General features: G+C 36.5%; 1 protein-coding gene across 1 annotated transcript in view; it reads right to left on the minus strand.

Annotated features, from left to right (window-relative positions):
* The window catches only part of LOC102225079 (neuropilin-1a-like), an 82970-nt gene that overhangs the window by 43342 nt on the left and 18906 nt on the right, over nt 1-20722 (minus strand). Inside the window, exons 3-5 of the mRNA XM_023335050.1 lie at nt 15702-15886; nt 5296-5523; nt 927-1097 (exon numbers count right to left, since the gene is read on the minus strand). Coding sequence (XP_023190818.1) covers nt 927-1097; nt 5296-5523; nt 15702-15886 — 584 coding nt within the window. The remainder of the gene's footprint in view (nt 1-926; nt 1098-5295; nt 5524-15701; nt 15887-20722) is intronic.

Here is a 20722-nt window from a genome sequence, read left to right on the forward strand (position 1 = left end):
TGTTTTGATTCCATTAATGAGTTGCATGACTTATTAATGATTTAAATACTAGATAACATTTCATTGCGTGCTCAGTTAGAGCTGAGAAATGTGTCAGGTTGCAGGAACAGAGGTGTTAAAGCAGTGAGTCAAAACAAATCACACATTATTAACGCAACCTGCAGGCTCCACTGGCTGAAAGTGTTTATTTACCAAGAACAAATGAACTCTGACCTGTGGCAAATATTACTATTATGAGAACTAAAAAGTTCATATGACATGCAGAAGTTTTGATTTTAGAGAGATTGTTACAAAATATTCAATGATGTTTGAACAATGTTGAAGTGAAATCAGTTTTTTTTAAATTTCATATTTAAATATTAATTATTTGATGATTAAAATTATTATTTTGTCATTGCGATAAATAAGAGCGGGCTCATATTAATGACCGTTTACTTCTAGATAGATTATACAAATAACTAATTAGCTAGACATACAGGTAGCTAGATAGACAGACAACATGCCAGATAGATAGCTAATTAGCTAGCAGAAAAGGTAGCTATATAACTTGCCAAATAGCTAGCTATCAAGCTAGATAGACAGTGACATAGATAGCTAAAATAGATATCTAATTAGCTAGATCACTAATTAGCTTGCTAGATAGCTAGCTAGATAGACAAATAAACAGGACGATTGCTAGATACCTAGCTAATTACCTAGCTAAACAAATAGCCAGATAGCTATCAAGATAAATCAATCTATAATGATAATATATAGCAATATTAGCCTAAATTTAAGACTTTTGTTTACATTTTTTAAGATAAAAAGCCCTTTTTAAAACTGAATAGAAATATTAAAGAAATAACAAAATCCCAGCAAGTCCAACATTATTGTTGTATTTAAGAAACAATCTTTAACAACGTCCGTAAAAAGTGTTAGCGTCTCACCGTCGTCCTGGAGCCCAGCGGGCGGCTCCCTCTCTCGGATGGTGTAGTTGGCCGTGAAGCCCTCCTTGGCGATGGCGCTGTCGGTGGTGATGGTCATGGACAGGATGCCCGTGTGGGAGATGATCCGACCCGGCGACTTGTGGCCGCAGTACCTGCCGATGTGAGGACCCACTGAGGAAGAGGAAGAACGAGACAGTGAGCTTCATCAGCACTTTCCATCTTATTCACACCATCTTACATTTTCATACGGCTGCAAACACGCCATGGTTATTAGCTTCCATTTATAAGAGGAGAAGTTTTGTCATGAATCGTTGGGATTAAATAGAATCAGGTTTCAAAACAGTATATATGTTAGGAACTGTATTTCTAACATTTACTTTGTTGCTTACTAATATCAAAAATAAGATTTCTTTACATATATGAATGATGGCAAGGTCATTGATAAGTCTGTAGATTAAAATGCAGATAATAAGGTTAGAGTTGTAGAGCATGATGGCTTCAGTCAATATTTAAATGTATCTTTTAAATATTCCTGTTCATATATGGTCGTCCAGTAGGGTCAACAAAACAAACGCTAGCCAGTTTAGCATGAATTCTGTTTTAACAAAACTTTTTCTTGTGGTTTGTTACTGTTGCTTTGTCTGTTTTGTTGGGTTTTTGTTGTTGTACCATGACTGTTGTTGCCTGGAGAATTGTTGTTGTTTTGTTATGGATCTTGTTGTGTCCTGACTTCTTGTCGTGGATTTTTCTGTTGAGTTGTGACTTTTGTTGATCCATTTTTCCATTTTGGCTTTGTGACATTTTTGCTGTTGCATTGTGGTCTTCTTTTTTTTTTTTTTTTTTTGCATTTTGTTGACCCTTCTGGGCTACCGTACTAACCTCCCTGTTAAACATTTCCTACTGTTGATGTACGACTTATCTTTCTGATTCAATTATTTCAGCTTTAACTTTGGTCTTTGCTCTATTTTCAAACTTTGATTACTTCAAAATTTCTTATGTTTCTACAAATTAAATATAGCTTTTAAAACTAATCAGAGAAAAGGCCATTTTAATATTACAAAGTAGTATTAATATTGTTATAAATGACCAACTTTATGTTCCTACTCTGGAACTGTCTCGTTAAATGAACTGCAGCCATTTTTTTTAGATTTCTCTCCATAATGCAATTCCTTGACAAATGGTGAGCTGGTAATTAAGTGTCATTAATTATCTGAAAGCGTACCGAGTGAAAAATCAATACCGTTTTCATGAAGTAACAAATGCATTCGGTCCTTCTTATGAATACCAAAGCAAATTGGTGAAAGTAATTCTGCTGTGCACCAGGCGGATCATTTTAAACCGAGATAAACACAAAAAACTGATGTGAGCATTTGTTATTCAGGGAATTAACCCGTCGGGAAAATAAATATCTAAAAGTGAGGAGAAATTTCTTCTTCTTTCATTAAAAGCACAGAGAGACATGCCGTTTTATATCTAATGACATTTAGAGTCCCCAGCCGGTCACACATTTTAGCTTTTTTCTTATCTCCAACTCGCAAAAATGAAGCTTGTAGTGCTGCCTGGTGGAGATACTGTATCTCCTCTTACATGATACAAAAATATATTCTTTTAATTCAGCTTAGAGGTAAAAAGCTAAAAATAAATAAATAAAAAAAGAGACATGAAGCACTTGCACAGGAATGCTGAGCTGCAGTAATCTGATGGATTACGCTTATCAGTTACAGTCTGAAGCAGGTAGTCGGCGATCTGTGACGGATTACGTTTGGAGCCATTTCAGCCTTATCGCAGGACGTGTACTGGAAATGGTTTTTACTCCAAAGCCGTCGGCTGATGAAATCACACCTAAAATAACGAGGAGAAAAAAAAACATCCTGCAGGCAACGTGGAGCCTCACACAAACTGGATAGAGAGAGAGAAGAAGAAACTAAACCTGAGCGTTTTTAGTAATAGTAATGGAGCGTAAAAACCTGACGTTGAACTACAGTTCAAATAAACTGTATCTGTATAGATATCTATATTATATTAATATATTTCTGAATGGAAAGCCCAGGACAAAACAGGTGTCAGCCATTGTACAGATCAGAGCGGTAAAACTAGCTGACCAAACGCTGGAATTCCGCTTGGGTTGCTAGGTAACGGGGCTGGGCAAGGCTGAGGTTGCTAGGTAACGGGGTTTGGCTTAGCTGGGGTTACCAGGTGACAATTTGTTACATTTGGATTTGCTGATTTTGTGTGGATTTGCAGATTTGTGAAAAACTGGAGGGACTAACTGATGTAATTTGGAGTTTAAAGGGCCACATGAAGAGCTATGGCGGGCCGGATTTGGCCCCTGCGCCTCGGGTTTGACACATGCTTTAAATCAAGGCTAAAACCCATGTTTTTAGAGTTGCTTTTGATTCATAATAAATGGAACATTAAGCCATATTTAATGTGAATTTGACGAAATGTAATGATGTTTTATGTTTTCATGATGTAAAGCTCTTTGAACTGCCTCAATGCTGAAATGTGCCACAGAAATAAACTTGACTGATCAAATGAAAACCTTGGAAGCTGCAGATGTCTGTAAGTCTGATTAAGTTGACTGAATTTTAATTAAAGGGAGCAAGTTGAAAGGAAATGAGATCAATGCATGTCGGAGTGAACCCTCCTGCAGAGACGCTCCCTTATCTTCCCTGACAAACACGTTTGGCTCAATCAAACCCACAAACGCTCTTGAGCACAGATGCACCTGAACGCGCGCCGACACGGATCGTTTGACAGGAAGAGTCCTGGCAGGTTGGCGCCGCTTTAAAGTGCGTGTCAGTTTCTGTGTACCTGAGCCAGTCCCTCATGTTCCCGAGCCAGTAATCGGGGAGAAAAGGCTCTCTGGGCGCCACGGACCAGGCGCCCGGCCCAGGTTTGCAGCTCTGGCGATTATCGGCGCGCCGTACGGCTAATTAGGCAACAATGGAGGCAGAGACGAGCCGTCCAAGCTGGAGGAGGGGGAGTGTGAACAGGTTGCGTCTCCGTCATTCATGTGCCGGTTTTCCAGACGCGGTTGGTGAAGGAACAATGAGCGAGCTGCGTGGGAGTCTCTCCTCCGCTGTCAGTACATCCAGATGCCATTTGTGCAAAGAAGAATTGGTTTGGAGTCAAACAGGACAATCATTACCTGCTGGATGATTCTGTTTATTACTCATTTTATCAGCTCCACTGAGTTGGAGATCCGATTTAGTCCCATTTAATCAAACTTTAGTCCGTTTGCCTTGATCAGGGCTGCCCAAACTTTTTGCCATTAGTGCCAAAAATGTCCAATTGAGAGCAGTTTTTATTTCTTAAGACTTTTGCTGTTTTTATGTCTTCAATTATATACTAAATAGAAAAGTAGTCTAAGTTTTGTAGAAAAAGAATCTGTAAATCTGTAAACAGATGCACTGCTGCTGTTTTAATAACATTTTATTGTCCTCGTCTGTTTTTTTAAAAACATTGCTATTTAAAGAAAAATACCTTGTCTTGTATCTAAATAAATAAACATTTTAAGATTTTATTTGTCTGTAGGAGTTAAATTAATCGGTTAAATTAGTTCACTTGAGATAAGACAAAACTAACTTACAAGTAATTTTTAGCAACATATAAGACATTTTTATGTAAGTAATTCCTTAATATTTATTTTTTTAAAACTTGTCCCACTCGTAGATTATTTCAGTTATAACATGGAAAAAATGTTTGGTTGGTTATAAGTGAAATAATCTGTCAGTGAACTGGTCGTTTTCCATAAATATTAAGGAAATATTGACTTAGAAACAAGCTCAGATTTCATGCTGAAAAGTTTTGTCTTATTTCAAGTGAATTAAGATATTTGCACTGAAAACTAGACAAAAAAAAAATAGTTAGTAAGATTTTGTTTTTTTGCAGTGTGGACCAAAGGGCCAAACAATGTTATGCAGAGGACTGCAAATAAACTATAAACTCAACATTTCTTGAAAATATTGCTCAAAATTCATGTTCAAAGTAAATTCATAAAAAAATAAATGTTCTCTGTTCAAAATGTAAAAATTTGGAGCTAAATTTATTGGGGAACTAGTTTAATTTTTACACAATTATCATTAAAAATTTGAAATCTTTGCATTAAAGTCACATCAGAGGTAAACTAGTCTTTTCATGTTTTTTGTTCAACATTTGAACATGAAACATGAAAAGTGAATTTTCAGTGTTTTTCAAAAATCTCATTTTTGAAAAGTGAATTAGTTCAATAATCTTGCAGTTCAAAATTAATAATCTCAAAGCTATTCAAAGAGAATCTAGTCCAATTAATGTATGGTTGTAGTTTAAACTCTCTGAATTTGTGATTTTCATTTCGTTAACGGAGCGTCTGGTTCTGGTTCCTCACCGGCGGGGAAGCCGTCCCAAACCTCCAGCCAGTCGTAGCGGCAGACGGCGCCGGCCGGAGGCGTGGTGTCGGGCTCCATGTTGAAGCTGTAGAACTCCACCGTGATCTCCGCCATCTTGGGGGCGAATATCATGAAGGTGCACTCCAGGTTGTTGGGGTATTTCTCGGGAAAGCCCGGCGTCTCGATGACGCCGCTGGGAGCCGTGAAGTTCCGGGAGCATTCTGGACCTGAAGGCGACACAGATGAGGAGTCAGAACTTATCTGAAGCTGAAACGTTCAGAAATAAAACCAGTTCAGTGAATTCACGTTTCCAATTCACAATTTGAAAATTTTCATTAAAACTGCAGTATGTAACTTTTACAAAATCTATATATATATTTTTACATGTCTGTTAAATAAAATATGAAAAGTTAATCTGGGGGACTAGCTGGAAACAACTAGAAACAACCAATCAGAGCCAGGAGGCGGGTCTAAGCGCTGTCAATCTCATCCTTCTTCCCTTCTACCCCTTTGCTCTGTGCTAAGCTATAGCTAGCATAGCTTGATTTGAATGCTAAGGCTAGTTAGCATAACCATCGATGACAGCAGATAAACTGTTTTCCTGTAACTGTGAATTGTTTGTTCTCCGTTAACATTTAGCAACATGTACATGAGATTGATTGACAGCGCTAAGACCCTCCTCCTAGCTCTGATTGGTTGTTGGGAACAGCAATAGTAGCTCTGGGAGATCAATTTTTTGACAGATTAAAAAATTCTCTCTTTTAATCGATTATCTGTTTACAAATGTTAAATAATGCAGCTTTAAATTCACATGGAAAGTGAACTAGTTCATTTTTTTCCCGTTAAACATTTAAAGAAAGGTTTAAAAAGTGAAAATGTTCGTCTCAGATCCTCCTCTATACTACACAGTACATCCCAGGTGCACAAAAAAGCGTAATCATAGATCATTCCTCCCAGCAGCTGCTAAAATTCTTAAATAAAATATAATATAATAATCACTGCTCTCAAAAAATTGCTTGTGTTTTCAGGTTTTACTAATTTGAAATAACATTTCTGCTGTTTGCACAGTTTTGTTTTCACTTCTTGCATTAAGAAATGCATATTTTGTACATTTTTTTGGACTGCAGTTCAATATTTTTGACAACTTCACACATTTTATGTAGAAATGTTGCCCTTGCTGTACAGTATGATATTCTTAATTTAATTTTTATGTGAAAGTATGTGCCTCGATTGTAACATCTGAATGAGGAGTTGTTTCCTTGTCTTTCCCATTTTGAAGATGTTTAACAGAAATGAAAATGGTAATATAACTAGACTCTGATTTTAATGTTAATTACTTAAAAAACTGCTGTATTTCAGATTTTTCCCCCAAACCTAAATACACAAACCCATGTATCAGAGGCTGCTTTTGTACATATATATAATTTTTTTATTTCCTGTGAAACATTTTGTTGCTGCAATAAAACAGATTTTCTTAGATTTAATTAGACATTAGCCCGTGCCCAGTTTGGCTCGTATTTACTGGCGGTTTCAGGCAGTTTGAAAGTGTCAACATGAAGCAACGAGACAAAAACTCGAAAACAGACAAACACACAGACACAGAAATCCATGTAATTATTTACTCAGAAAATCTGTTTCACATGTTATTTTTCTAACACGACAAACAATTAGATAATAATCTTATCATCGGCTTTCTGTCAGAACTCCAGTATTTTGGGTTTCTTTTTGGTTTGACTACATTATTCTGCAAAAATACAGAATTTTGTAACCAGAATTTAATTATTACTAAGCAATTATTAAACAGAATGGAATATACTTTATTGATCCTAAAGAGGAAATTACTTATTTTCTGACAAGCATCCAAAGTGTTAAATATTGGTAAATACAAATATAACTATAAGCAATATAAAACTTATTTTAAAAATATGTACATAAATGTGGTATTTTAAGTCATTTAAATATGACTAATAATCAAATAAATAAATAAATACATAAATAGACAAATTAATAAGAATGCACATTGAAATTTTATTAATCTATAAATAAATCAATAAATGCTTTATTTGGTAAGAGAAATATAAGAAATAAGGCAGAAAAACATTCAAAACTGTTTTGTTATCTACTGAGAGAAATTATCGGTTAATTATCTGTAAATATCAGCCACATGTAAATCTTGTAACTTTTTAACCACAGTGACGTTTTCAGTGAATATTGTTCATTTCTCATTTCTCTCCATGGAAAAGCTCAATATATTATGTTTATTCTTTATTTAAAAGCATTAAAGACTCAGATTTTGCTGATTTCCATCTGTTTCTGTTTTAAAACACAAGTTTTTGCTTGAAAGTCGAGGTTTTATTCCAAACCAAACCAACATCTTCCTTCCTGTTGGTCAGATCTGGACATTTAACAGTTTTCCCAACAGATCTGTGGCTCGTCCAAATGACTTTCAGTAAATCTGCAGTCGGGCAGCTGTGTTTTATCACTGCGTGTCCATTCACGCTTTTATTCAACTCTCTGAAGAAAAGCAAAATGGTTCAGAGACGTTTCATGGTTGTTTTTAGCTTGGCTGGCCACTAAAATAGCTCCTGTTTGTTCTGAGATACACAAAGAGTCACGAAGACATTTAAAATTCATTAAAGCTACAAATTCTGCAAATTTAAGTCATTAGATGACAGAAAAGACAAACAGAAACATGTAAGACATGGAGGATAATCAAAACAAGAAAGGTTCTGCTTTTGATTTTCACCCAGAGAAAAGAGACAACTTATCTGCCCTCAGATGTCTGGAAAAATATCTTTAGCTTGATCTTTTAAAATCTTTAAAAACTCTGAACGTTTAAAGGAATCAACTCAGAATCAAAGAAAAGAAACCCAAAAGGTGCAGAACAGAGACTCTTTGTGCTGATACAAGTTAAAAAACAGGTAAAAATAAATCAGCTCCTGCAGAGAAACAGTTTTTTATCTGCTAAATTCTCCACCAAACAGTTTGAAAAAATAAATTGATCTTATATTTAGAAAAACTCTTAAATCAGAAAGTCAACGTGAAGAGTCAGGTCAGGTCATATTGCAGAAATGCTGCATGATTATATGATTCAATAGATCCTAGACTAGGGGTGTTCAAAGTGCGGCCCATGGGCCATTTGTGGCCCTTGGACTGATTTTGTGTGGCCCCCCACTGTCATTCACAAATGATACGAATTTGGCCCATAGATGCAGATGGAGACTTTTGATTTGTAATCAGGGTAAAAACTGTTACCAACATAATTTTCGTATGCAGGAAAATGAAAGTACAACGCAAATTATTCATCCTTTAACAAAAGAAAAAAATACGTTTATCCAGAGACTTTTACTGAAAAGCCAACTTTTCTGCCCAAATCTTTAAACTTGGATAAATATAGCAAATGTTTTGAAAGAAAGTGACCCAAATCCTGTTCATATTACTCAAAATAAATTTATTCAATTGAACCTAAAAAAAACCCTCTGAAAACTAGATGTATTTCTTTTAATACAGAAAACCCAAGTAGTTTGAAAAGCAGTAAATTTCTGCCAAAAACTCAGAAACTTTGAGAGTAATTTCAGAAGTTTTCTAGAAAAAACAAGGAAATTTGAAATCAGGAATTTTCTACACAAAATTTGGCAATTTCTGAATTTCAAAAGTTTGGACACTCCTGAGATAACGTGATCATTTATAGCATTATTGAAGTTTTGCCATGTGGGCCAAAATTGTTGACTTAAAATAGTCATGGGTAAAAAAAACAAAAACCTAAAATCAAGCAAATAAAGAAGCTCGATGTTTATTCTACAGCAAAAACTTGAACAGGATTTTTCTAAAGGTGTATTAGGACCTTTGTAGATGGAAAAAGGGAATAAATTTCAGCCAAAAACTCTGAAATTGTGTGATTCTTTTGACGGAAATTTAAAAATGTTCAGTTTTCAGTTTCTTTGGACTCAATTGAATAAATTTGTTTTCAGTAACAAGAACCAGATTTGGGTCACTTTGTTTCAAAGCGTTTGCTATATTTATGTTTAAGAACAAATAAAACCGTTCTGGGTGAAGCAAAGTTAAAACTAAAAAGACGAATAATTTGTGTGGTACTTTAGGTTTTCCTGTGTAGGAAAATTATGTTGGAAACAATGTTTTAAGTCTCCATCTGCGTCTACGGGTCAAATTTATATAATGTTTTAATTGCAGTTAGGGCCACATAAAATCAGTCCAAGGGCCACAAATGGCACCCGGGCCACACTTTGAACACCCCTGGTATAGTTGTTATAAACTGCTACCAATCCTGTGTTTACACAAATTAGCTGTTTTGATCATAAACTCACTTCATAAAATAACAGATGAACATGTAAACAGAGGCAGCAGACATTTTTCCTTTTTTTTTCTAGAAGCCTGCGTCGCCTCTCATCCGTCATCGGCGCCCGCGGCCCGCACCTCGACGTGAGCGATGTCACGAGACAGAGAGCGATGTTGGGGAAACGGCGTCGACACGAGGCGCGTTTGAGGGCGAAGCATCGCTCCGAGGCAGAGGCTGCGCGTGTGAAAGTTACCGTGTTGGAGGAGGAAGAGGAGTGTTTCTCATGATGCCGGGTCCAGATGGGACACGAAGCGAGACGCACACACACACACGCCGACACACACACACCGCCGAGGACCCCTTGCTGTTGACACAGGTGGCGTCATTAAGGGGTGACATGATAAATGATGAGGAGGGACGGGAGGTGAAGCATGTTTCGATTCGGAGAGAGAGTCTGAGAAACACGCAGCTGGGGCCGAGAAAGGAGGGAAAATCAGCGCAGATTTGCCAAACCAAATTTTTTCAAAGATCAATTTTACACAAAAGCTAAATAAATATTATATAAGAATTTAAAGCTGCAGTATGTAGCTTTTATAAAACTCATGTAATTTTCCAGCAACATATCGGTTCTTGTTTTAAGTAAATAATTCCTTAATATTGGTTAAAAAGTACTAGGTCCACTTATTATTTCGTAATCAACTGGCACTGCACCGTTACCTAGCAACGCCAGCCAAGCGCAGGCCGTTACCTAGCAACCAAGTTCTAGTTCCGCTGGCAGAGCAACACAGGAAAATGTCTTGTCATAACTGAAATAATCTGCCAGTGCAACTAGTACTTTTCAATCAGTATTAATTAATTATTGACTTAAAACAAGTTCCTGTATCTTGCTGAAAAGTTACTTTTAAGTTAGAATACTTGAATTGAGACAAAACTAAGATATTTCCACTAGAAACTAGACCAAAAGTACTTGGTAAAATTGTGTTTCTACGATGTAGACCGCATTAAAGCCGCATCATGTAACTTTTATTACACTTACAAGTAAATTTTCACAAGATATAGGAGCCTGTTTAAAGTCAATAATTACTTCATATTAACAAAAAAGTTCTAGCTCCACTGGCAGATTATTTAACTTAAAACTAGACATTTTCCCCACATGATAAGTGAAATAATCTGCCAGTGGAGCTAGTAATTTTTCATCAATAATAAGGAATTATTTTCTTAAAACAGGGTCTTATGTTGCTGATAAACTACTTGTAAGTTAGTTCTGTCATGTTCCAAGTGTAATAAGGTATTTACATTAGAAACTAGACCAAAAATACTTGGTAAGATTATGTGTTTTTACAGCGTAGACCGCATTAAAGCTGCAGTTTGTAAGACTTACAAAACTTACAAGTAACTTTTAAGCAAAATGCAGAAGCTTATATTATATTAATAAATTATCAGATCATATATTTTGACTTTATCACCAGATAATAAAAATTTTCATCACCATCCCTTATTTTGATTATAAGAAAATATGTAATATTTTAAACTAATCACATCAAATTGTATTTATTCCCACGGTTCTTATGGTTCTTGCAGCTGCATATTCCTTGAAAATGGTCTCAAAGCAACAATATTATTGTTTATCACAATTTACCACGCAACAAATTTTGTTATTGTGACAGGCCTAGACGACGCCATTCAATCAGCAATGGCTTTAAAATGATCTCACAAAAAACAGAGACATGTGTTTTTGGTTAAAAACCAACATCTAATGTAGAGTTGGGACCAGTATAGTCCCAGTATGATGGGGAGAAATGTCCCACTTGGCTATCATTTGTAAATGAAATCTTCGCTGTGGTCAGAAGAAAGGGTGGAGCGACGCAACCCAACGCTGCTGCAAAACGCTCATTACCGCCGCCATCTTTAAGCGCAGCGGAGCGTGTCGTCTGGACGAGCATCGCAGCGCTTCAGGCTGTGTTTAGGGGTTTCATGTCGTAATAACAGGCAGGGAAGTGAGGGCTGAAGCCACAAACTGATGCACAGAAATGCAGAAAGGAAGGTGGGGAAAGATTGCAACACGACTCACTTCTGGTTCTGGTTGTTAGAAATCGGCTGTAAATCAGGAAGAAACGGTTTTCTGCATCCACAACTATCGAAGCAACTTCCTCATGCTGCGGTTTGCTTTTTCCGATGGGGAAGCAACACCACCCTCCCTTTCTAACTCTAAAAAATCAGCTCAGCACGACCACAATGACTTCATTATGAACAATTATAAAACAAATGTTGTCTTTTTTGCATTGAGTATTTTCATCCTCAATGCAAAAAAGCAACAAATAAATGAGTAAATTAGTCCAGACAGAGTTTACTGTAACATCACCTTAATAAAAAAAAGACCAGGGTTCCTAATTTAAATATTTTGGATCCAACATTAATTACCCTGAAATAATACTAATTTGCTATGAAACTAATTAGATGCTTTGGATCCATTTACACAAGGAATACTTAATTTAATTCCCAGTATAATGAATTGAATTTGAACGATAATATGTTGGATTGAATTAAAATATTTTGGACTGCACTTGACAGTTTAAAGGTTAGAATCTGAATAAAAGGGGTGAAACTGATATATATATATTTCACATTTGACTTTTTAAATTAGATTTCAAAATCAGTATCTGATTTTATTTGACTAACTAGCTTTAAAAAAGAACTACCTTTTGAATTCAAATTGAAAATTTGGATTTTGAAACGGTTAAATTTACTAAAACTATAACCTGTTATTGGTTTGGTTGTATATTAGAGCTATATAAATATATTTAAATTTTTTTTAAACATCCAAAACCAAATAAATTTCAGACAGAAACAAATCAAATTACCAAAATGAACCAGGAACTCGGCCAAAAATGTGGCTCCATATGTAGGTTAAACAGGCATAAATTAACTAAATTAATGTTTTTTCAGTAATCTTTTGATGGGTCCTAGTGGCACCACTGGGTTTACTGTTCAGAATAATATCCCAGATCAAAAGACAAATCAGAACGAGAGTCACAATGCCACAGAGAGAGAAAGCTGGCGACTGAATTTAAAGCCTATTTGTAAGCAGAGCAGCGGCTCCATTTAGCAGCCGGTTACAGTTTGCTGCTCCGACTGTAATGGATTTTAAATGTGGCGAGAAGAAAAGGCAGCAGCATGGCAGGGGGATTACCTGAGTGAGAACAAGTGCTGTTTTTAACTTGTTAGGAGGTGGAGGACCCATATTGAGGCCAACACACACACACACGCCGACGGAAACACACACTTGTGTCCCAGTTTCGTTTCTCTATGCCACAGCATCCGTCTCATCTGCAGGTCACCCCTGTTGCCTCCAAGGACAAACAGCCCATTAGCTAAATGAGCCTGAGGTCCCACACACCTGTCTGTTACTCAGACACAAAGGGACAAAGAATGGCCGACAAATGCAAACAGAAACAAAAAACACCAGGCGGAAAACAGAGCTGGACACTCAGTGTTCAGGAGATGTTAGCATAGATAAATCCTACAGCTTGTTGCTGCTCTAAAAGATTTTTATGACATTATAAGTGTAAGGTTTCTCAAAATTGTAAAAGTGTAAAGTTTATTCTTCAAATACGTTTTGTCTTTTATACAAGTTGTTTTCTCCTCACTTTTATTGCTACATAAGTTACGTTATGTTGCGGTTTTCAGTTGGTGGTTACCATAGCAACCAGTATGTATCAGGATCACACTGCAAAAACACAAAATCCTACCAAGTATTTGGTAGGATTTTCAGCAGAGCTCCAGCACGTTTGGTCAGCTGGTTTTACTGCTGCGCTGTACAATGGCTGCTGGAAGAGACAAGTGTTTTGTTTTTGAATTACCATCCAGAAACCACTTCCTGCACTCTTGTTCATTGTGAAGGAGGCACTATTAACGCTTTTCAAAGATGTACAGTTATGTAATTGTGCATCTGTTTGCAGAAATGTTCACGTGTGAGTGTAAACGTTGAGTTGGGTTTGTGGCCAGCAGCAGATTATTTAGTTTTAAAGTGACAGATGGCCTAAAACAGCTCATTCTGAACTGAACAGACTAAAATCTCATTATCTGAGAATGATTTTGTGTAAAAAAAAAAGTAATGACCTGTTCAGGGAAGCCTAATAGGTCACCTTAATAAGTTATCAATATATCTCTAATTCAGGCATCAAATATCTAAATTTGTCTCCAAACAGTCGTTGATCGAAGCTAATACTAATAAGCCCTGCGTGTAAACGCTTCCTTACGAATCTGCATTTACAGAACTGTAACCCAGACTTTCTAATGTCATCCTGACCTCCATCAGTCCGAACGGTGCTGTGCAGAAATTTGTTTTCAGTTCACAGAGCAGTAAAGCATAATGAGCCGCGACTCCCAAAATACCCACATAGGGACAGACGAGGACCTGCCTATCTGTTTATCACAGCAATCTGTAACCTGCGTTCGCAGGGGATTGTTATTTCTGGGAGACACATGAACGCTTGTTGCTCTCTGGGGAGCTAACATTAGAAAAATGAGGAGGACTCTCATGCAAGCTCCGTTTTCATCTGATTTATGTCCAGCCTCCCCCTTAGAGTGAAAAAATGAAGTGGCCACAGGAGATTCTCTGTTATTGGAGGCTCAAATAAAGCCAGGAGGGAAGAGAAAACACAAATGTAGGACAGAGGGATTGGGGTTTCTCCCAGCGCTGGAAGTGTTTATGTAGGTCTATCCTGATACGTCCTGCTCCAGCGGGACGCTGACTGTTTAGCTGGCGGTCCAGAGGTCAGTGTACCAGAGGCTCCGCTCTGACCAAGGACGTCAAACAGAAGGATATTTATAAACCACGCTTTCCCACATTGGTAAAAACAGAACCAGAAGTTCCCCTTTTCAAATGGTCACTGGTATCGGCTTTGCTGCTTTAGAGATCATTGATGTGTAATTGTCTTCAAAAAGTCTCCTTTAGTTTGATAAAATAGAGTTAATAATCAGTTTAAACCAACAGTTTTCTGTCCAGCAGATGGAAACACACCAATTAATTTATTCATGTCGAAATTCGCCTGACAATTGGATGGAAACTGAGGAGTAAAGATGAGCCATTCAAACCAAAAAACACTGTAATAATGTTTAATACCAGTTAAAGCATGGTGGTCTTCGATACCACTGGTACTGGTGGATTAAATCTTCAACTTCCTGTTGAAGACTTCCTGTTGACAGCTGGGCGAAACGTGAACACTGGTTGACGTTTCAGGAGTTCACTGATCACAAACATGGATCAAATATTGGAAAAAGCAGCCACTTCCCAAAGTCTAGACCTCAACATTGGAGAAAATGTGATTATTTTGTTGAAAAACTGGATCTGTACCAGGAAACCATCAAGATTTATGCCAGAGGCTTGGAAATGACAAACAAAACATCTGTGATTGAGGTACAGTTCGCCAAGTGACACTTAACCCAATATTGTGGGTCTGTGTGTATATTTGAGTCTGTTTGTATAAGTTTAGGATAAACAATAGTGAATAAATTACATAGAGAGGGAAAGGGTCTTGTTTTAGTTGGGGGATTTAATCTAGATGTGAACAAAAACAATATTTTGAGTTGCTTTTATCCATCATGAGAATGTTTTCATTACAATCACGGCTTGGATGGCACGCTATAATCTGAGCTGTCATTGACATAAAGCTGCAAATAATGCAGTCTGAATAAAGGCTTGGGCGAACAATAAAGCAAAGGGAACCAATGTTTTACAGATGAAGCTATTATCTGATGTCAGTAAAATTACATCTGAGACCTAATATTGAAAAATTAGGTCTCAGATTTTTTTTGAGACCTTACTGAAAGGTAAGGTCTCAAAGATATTCTGAAAGATATTCACAGAAATCACTAAAATCAAAACTATGAGACACAAATAGGAGTATTTCTGCTCCATCTGGCCTTCTTTCTGCTGTATTTCCTAATTTATCTAAATATAAGTGTTAGAAATTACATCTAAAACTCTTCAAAGTCACAAAAAAGCTTTAAGCCTTTAGGAGAGATTGCTACCAAACAGTCAACCATTTTAAGGTTATTTATCTACATAATAGGAATCCAAAGGTGACATAATAAAAACTAAGCTACCTGTCTTGAAGACCTCGTATCGAACTGAGAATCCCGCTCCGTGGGTTTCATAGTCAGAGACGAACTTGATGAGGAGCCGGTCGCCGCTGGAGATGATCGGCGACGGCGCGATTTTCCCGCAAAACTTCCCCACCATGGACGAAGCCTCGTCTACGCCGCCGTTGTAGACTTCCAGATAGTCATACCTTAAAAGATATTTCAATTAAAACATAGACATGATACAAAACAATTCACACCTCCAGAAAAACACAGACATGGATCAATACTGATCAGGTTTTTAAAATATGTTGAAGACACAAACAATCTTAAACACTTTTTGTGTATATTTAAACATAAATACTTAATGTAGAGCTGGACGAAATGGCTGAAAAATATATTATAATAAAAGGATTACATATGAGTCGATATCGACAGTTATTCATTCGTGTTTTTTGTTTTAAATAACTGAAATAATTCTTGTTTTATCCACAGTTTTCACTTCACGCCGTATATATATTTATATATATATTTTTTAAAATATATTTTTTTATTTTTAAGCAGCTTTGAGGCACGGTGGAAAAACATAAAACTGCTGCACCGGAACTTTCTCAACAAGTCGTTGCTAGGTAACCAGAACTTACTGAGCAGGCTGTTGCTAGGTAACCAAAGACAGAGGGAGTGAGTCAATGCCACCAGCTTAGCTTAAAAGCTGTGAGAGGTTGAGCGGCTAGTGCCTGTCACGATACATACTGGTATTTATTTATTGTGCAGTTCTGCATCAATGATAAAAAAGAAAACCATTTCTGTTGATAATTCCCTTGTAAAATAAAAACTTAAAACTATCATTAAGCAAAGTAGTTTCTTTTATATACACACCCGTTCACAGATAAAAGAAAAACAACTGGCTGTGTGTGTGTGTGTGTGTGTGTGGATGTCTCTGCTCCACACACACCGATAAGAAAATATCAGCTCTTGCTCAAGTGAGTAAATGAAAAGCATATTAGAAAGATAACAGTATAAAAAGAGTTGGAGGGGATGACAGAGAGAACATGAAGTTCCTCTTTCTCAAAGCGAGGAAGGAAGAACAAGGCAGCGATATCAGCAATGTGAAGAAAATTACTCCCACCGTGAAGTTTTATCTGTCTTCGCTGTCTGTAAGTCAACCTACTACCACCTTTACCAACAATGATGTTTCTTTTTCAGCATGTATCTCCAGTTTAAAGAAAATTCTCCGCAACATCTGGTCATAAACTAATATTACTGCCTTGTTTGTTGTCGTTTGTTCACATTTTTCAGCCAAAATGTGTTTTTACTAGATTTAAATCACCTAAAATACGATTTTAAAACCTCAAAAAAATTTCAAAATATATATCCCAAAAGTACATAATAGAAAAACGCAGTGATTGTATGTTTGGTAGCCATAGGCTACGAATGATGTTTCTTAAAATAAAAAGTTAAAAGTATTGTCAAGTTTCTTGATCTTTGATAAATTTCTGATGAAAATGAATTAAAGCAGTATCAGTTTTCAGCTCAAATGGAAACCTTTCACTAAAGGCTAATCACTATCATGCTAAAAGCTAACACCAGTCAAGCTAACTGCTAGCTCTTATTAAACAAGTAATCTGTGTAACCAGGTAACCACTACTCAAAGTCAAGGTAACTGCCAATTAGAGTCAAACTAAGTAGCAATAAGAGTGAGGCTAACAGCTAATCAGAGCTAAAGAAAAAAATAGTTACTGAATGTCAAGCTAACAGCTGATCAAAATTAAAATGACAGCTAATCACAATAAAGCTAAAAACTAATTCAACAATTAATGTCACACTCAGTTTTTCAGCATAAAGTTAGCAGTTATTCATTCTCAAGCTAAGTCCATCTTACTTAAGCTAAAAGCTAAACAAGGCTAGATAGCAATTAATCATAGTCAGTCTAGCTTTTAATTAAGTAAATCTCTAGGTAGAAAACATGCTAACAGCTACCTGGTCAAGCTAACAGCTAATCAGTATCGAGGTAACAGTTTATCATTGTTAAGCTAACCACTGCTTGGAGTGACGATAGCAGCCAATCATAGTTAAGCCAACAGTTATTGTTTTGTAGCTAAAGAACAACAAACATCAGAAGTAGTGTCATTCCCTCTGGCACCTGTAGCACAGATTAGATGCATTTTGCTAAAACAGAGGGAAACTAAAAGCTAATTCTAGCCAAGCTAATCAGAATTGAGCTAAAAGTCCATCAAAGTCAAGCAAAGAGCTTATCATACTTAGCTAATTAGAGTCATGCTAACAGCCATAACTGAAATAATTGTAAATGACAGTCAAGCTAATAGGTAGACATAATAAAGTTCATAGCTAATAATCCCAAAGCTAATGGCTAATTAGTGTCGAGCTGAAAAGGAAAACACATTAGGAGCAACGTGATGTCCAGTGGCATCTGTTATCCAGGCTCCATTACGCTAAAGTGGGAGCGATAACTGGATTCCAGATGATCAGATAATGTTATCAGAAGCATTAACACAGCAAAAAAAAACAACTAAGACAGAAAAAAAAATCAAGATTACCATTGATCAGCATTAAGCTATAAATCCATAATGTGACAACAGAGCAGAAAATATCCAGCGAACACACTCTGACTTTTTACCTGCAGAGTTATGAATAAATTATGCATTTCCATCAGTTTACATCATAATCTCTGTCTAAAGTCAAATACAATTCCTTCAAGATTGGAGAATATAATGCAGTAAAACAAAAATGTTGACTTTTTAAAGAAAAATATTTAAAGCCAGAAAAACTGCCACACGATTTCCTTCAACATCAATTAACCAAAATATCAACGGACAACAGACATAATAACAAGGTTTACTGGTTATTGAACTCCATGTTACAATAGAGCTACAAATTGTAAATAATAATAAAGGTGAAAATCTTCAAAATGGTACAAAATAAACCAAGAATTCACTGATTTATTAAAAAAATCAGAAATGAAAGCTGAAATGTGTAACAGCAGAAGCTGCTTCAGAACTAAGACTTCACACTTTGCTGAGAATCCCCAGCAGCTTTGGGATCACCCTTTTAAGACCGAGTTTGACCTTTAACCTTTGTGACAAGAAACAGGGTAGAATATCAAAATATTTCCTCAGCTTGAAGGTCTCAGGCTCTCGGGTAAAAATCTGGAGAATTAAAGGAATGTGTGACTAATGAGACCAATTTATGAGGAAACACCAAATCTGAAACCAGTCAATAGCTAATTTATTATTTTTATGTTACACAAAAACTTGAGCCACTTTCAGAAAAAAAATTATTCTTCATTTTATATCAAAATGGTGTGAAAAGACGAGTATTTTCTTTCCAACTCCATAAGAAAAAAAATTAGCTAGTGATGGTGTAAAAAAACATGAGTCTAAATGTGTCACTCTTCAGAATTGTGCTTGTATACTGGAATCACACTTTCACTGTGATGTCACAGTTGGTTTTTATTTACCTATCTTTATTCAATTGAAATGATCAACTCACCATCTGAGAAGGAGATTTTTAATGCTCTAAACGTAGGTAATGCTGTCAGCTTCGCTTTCAGTTTCTAGCATCATGCATTCTGAGGTGAGTAAAACATCTACATCAGTGTTTTTCAAGGTGTTAGAGGGAAAAAGAGAAAAACTATTTTTTAAATATATCATGTGATTAATTGATTTATAGTTATTGTAAATATAACAAGTTATTTATTTATGAGCAAAGTATCAAACAGAGTTATGTTTAAACCTGTAAACCAGTGTCTGTTAGGCAGCTCAGGGCATAAACATGTAAAAATGGGTAAAACGTCCGCCGCAGGAGAATGAAATTGGCTCATTTTCTGCTTCTGCGCTTGGTTCTTGTTGTGTCTGCTTTAAAGCCCCCGGTGAGAAATGGATTTACACGCTCAGCTGTAAAGCATTAGCGTCAGCGGCCATGTTTAGGTGATTTCATTCATAGCTTCCAGACTTCTCATCCCTCTCCTCCAGCTTCTCGTAAAGTACGACCGGTAAGGAGGGAGAGGCGTGATCAGCTGCATGCAGATGGCTGCACTCACTCAGTCAGGCGGTGTTTACACAGACAGGCCGTTTAATGAAGTGGCTCTGTCTCTTCACTCTCTAGTTAAACAGAGGCTTTCAGTCCGCAGCCCTTCACATCTCCCCATTAACCACAGAGGCTGTTCATGCCCTGCAAAGGCAGCTGTCCGTAGAAAATGCCTTGCTCAAGGGGGAAACAGTCATCCGTCCATCTGGAAGCCCAGGGCAGATGCTTAAATTAACATTTTATGCTATTTAGTAGCCTCTCTTCCTCACAGTGAGCAACAGACGCAATTTGGACGTCATAAAGTTGTCATGAATGCCGCTAACACTAGAAAATATTTAAAATTCAATAATCAAGTAGAAATTTTGTTTAAACTCCAGGCAGTATAATCAATTTCAGCTCTGATAAAGAAGTTTATCCAGTAGCTAATTGATTAAGCTAACTGCTCATCATATTCAAGTTAGCTGCTGAGTCAAGCTACCAACAGATCACGTTCAATTCAAATTCAAAAATGCTTTTTTGATAAAAAAGGGAAATCAAAGCTAGCCAAAAAGAAAATATTCAGGCTAATAACTAATCTGAAGAAAACTAACTAGCTTAGATTCAAGCTAAAAGCTAGACACTCAAGCTAAACCCTAACTAGAGACAAGCAAACAGCTAAAACACTCAAGCTAAGATCTACTCAGACTCAAGCAAACAGTTAAAACACTCAAGCTAATTTCTAATTACAGACAAGCTAATAGCTAATTAAACAGTCAAGCTAACAGCAAATAACAGAGAACCTAACAGATTTTTACACTCAAGCTAACAACATATTAGGCTCAAGAAAACATCTAAACACTCCTAATTACAGACAAGCTAACAGCTAACTGCTCTCAAGCAAACGTCTAAACAGTTAAGCTAATCTGAAATTAGAAACAAACTGATCAATTAAGTTTATTTGTATAGCACATTACTGCAATAAGGCCTTTCAAAGTGCTTAACCACTAATTAGAGACAAG

The sequence above is a fragment of the Xiphophorus maculatus genome, chromosome 6 (genome assembly GCF_002775205.1).
Source record: "Xiphophorus maculatus strain JP 163 A chromosome 6, X_maculatus-5.0-male, whole genome shotgun sequence".
Lineage (NCBI taxonomy): Eukaryota > Metazoa > Chordata > Actinopteri > Cyprinodontiformes > Poeciliidae > Xiphophorus > Xiphophorus maculatus.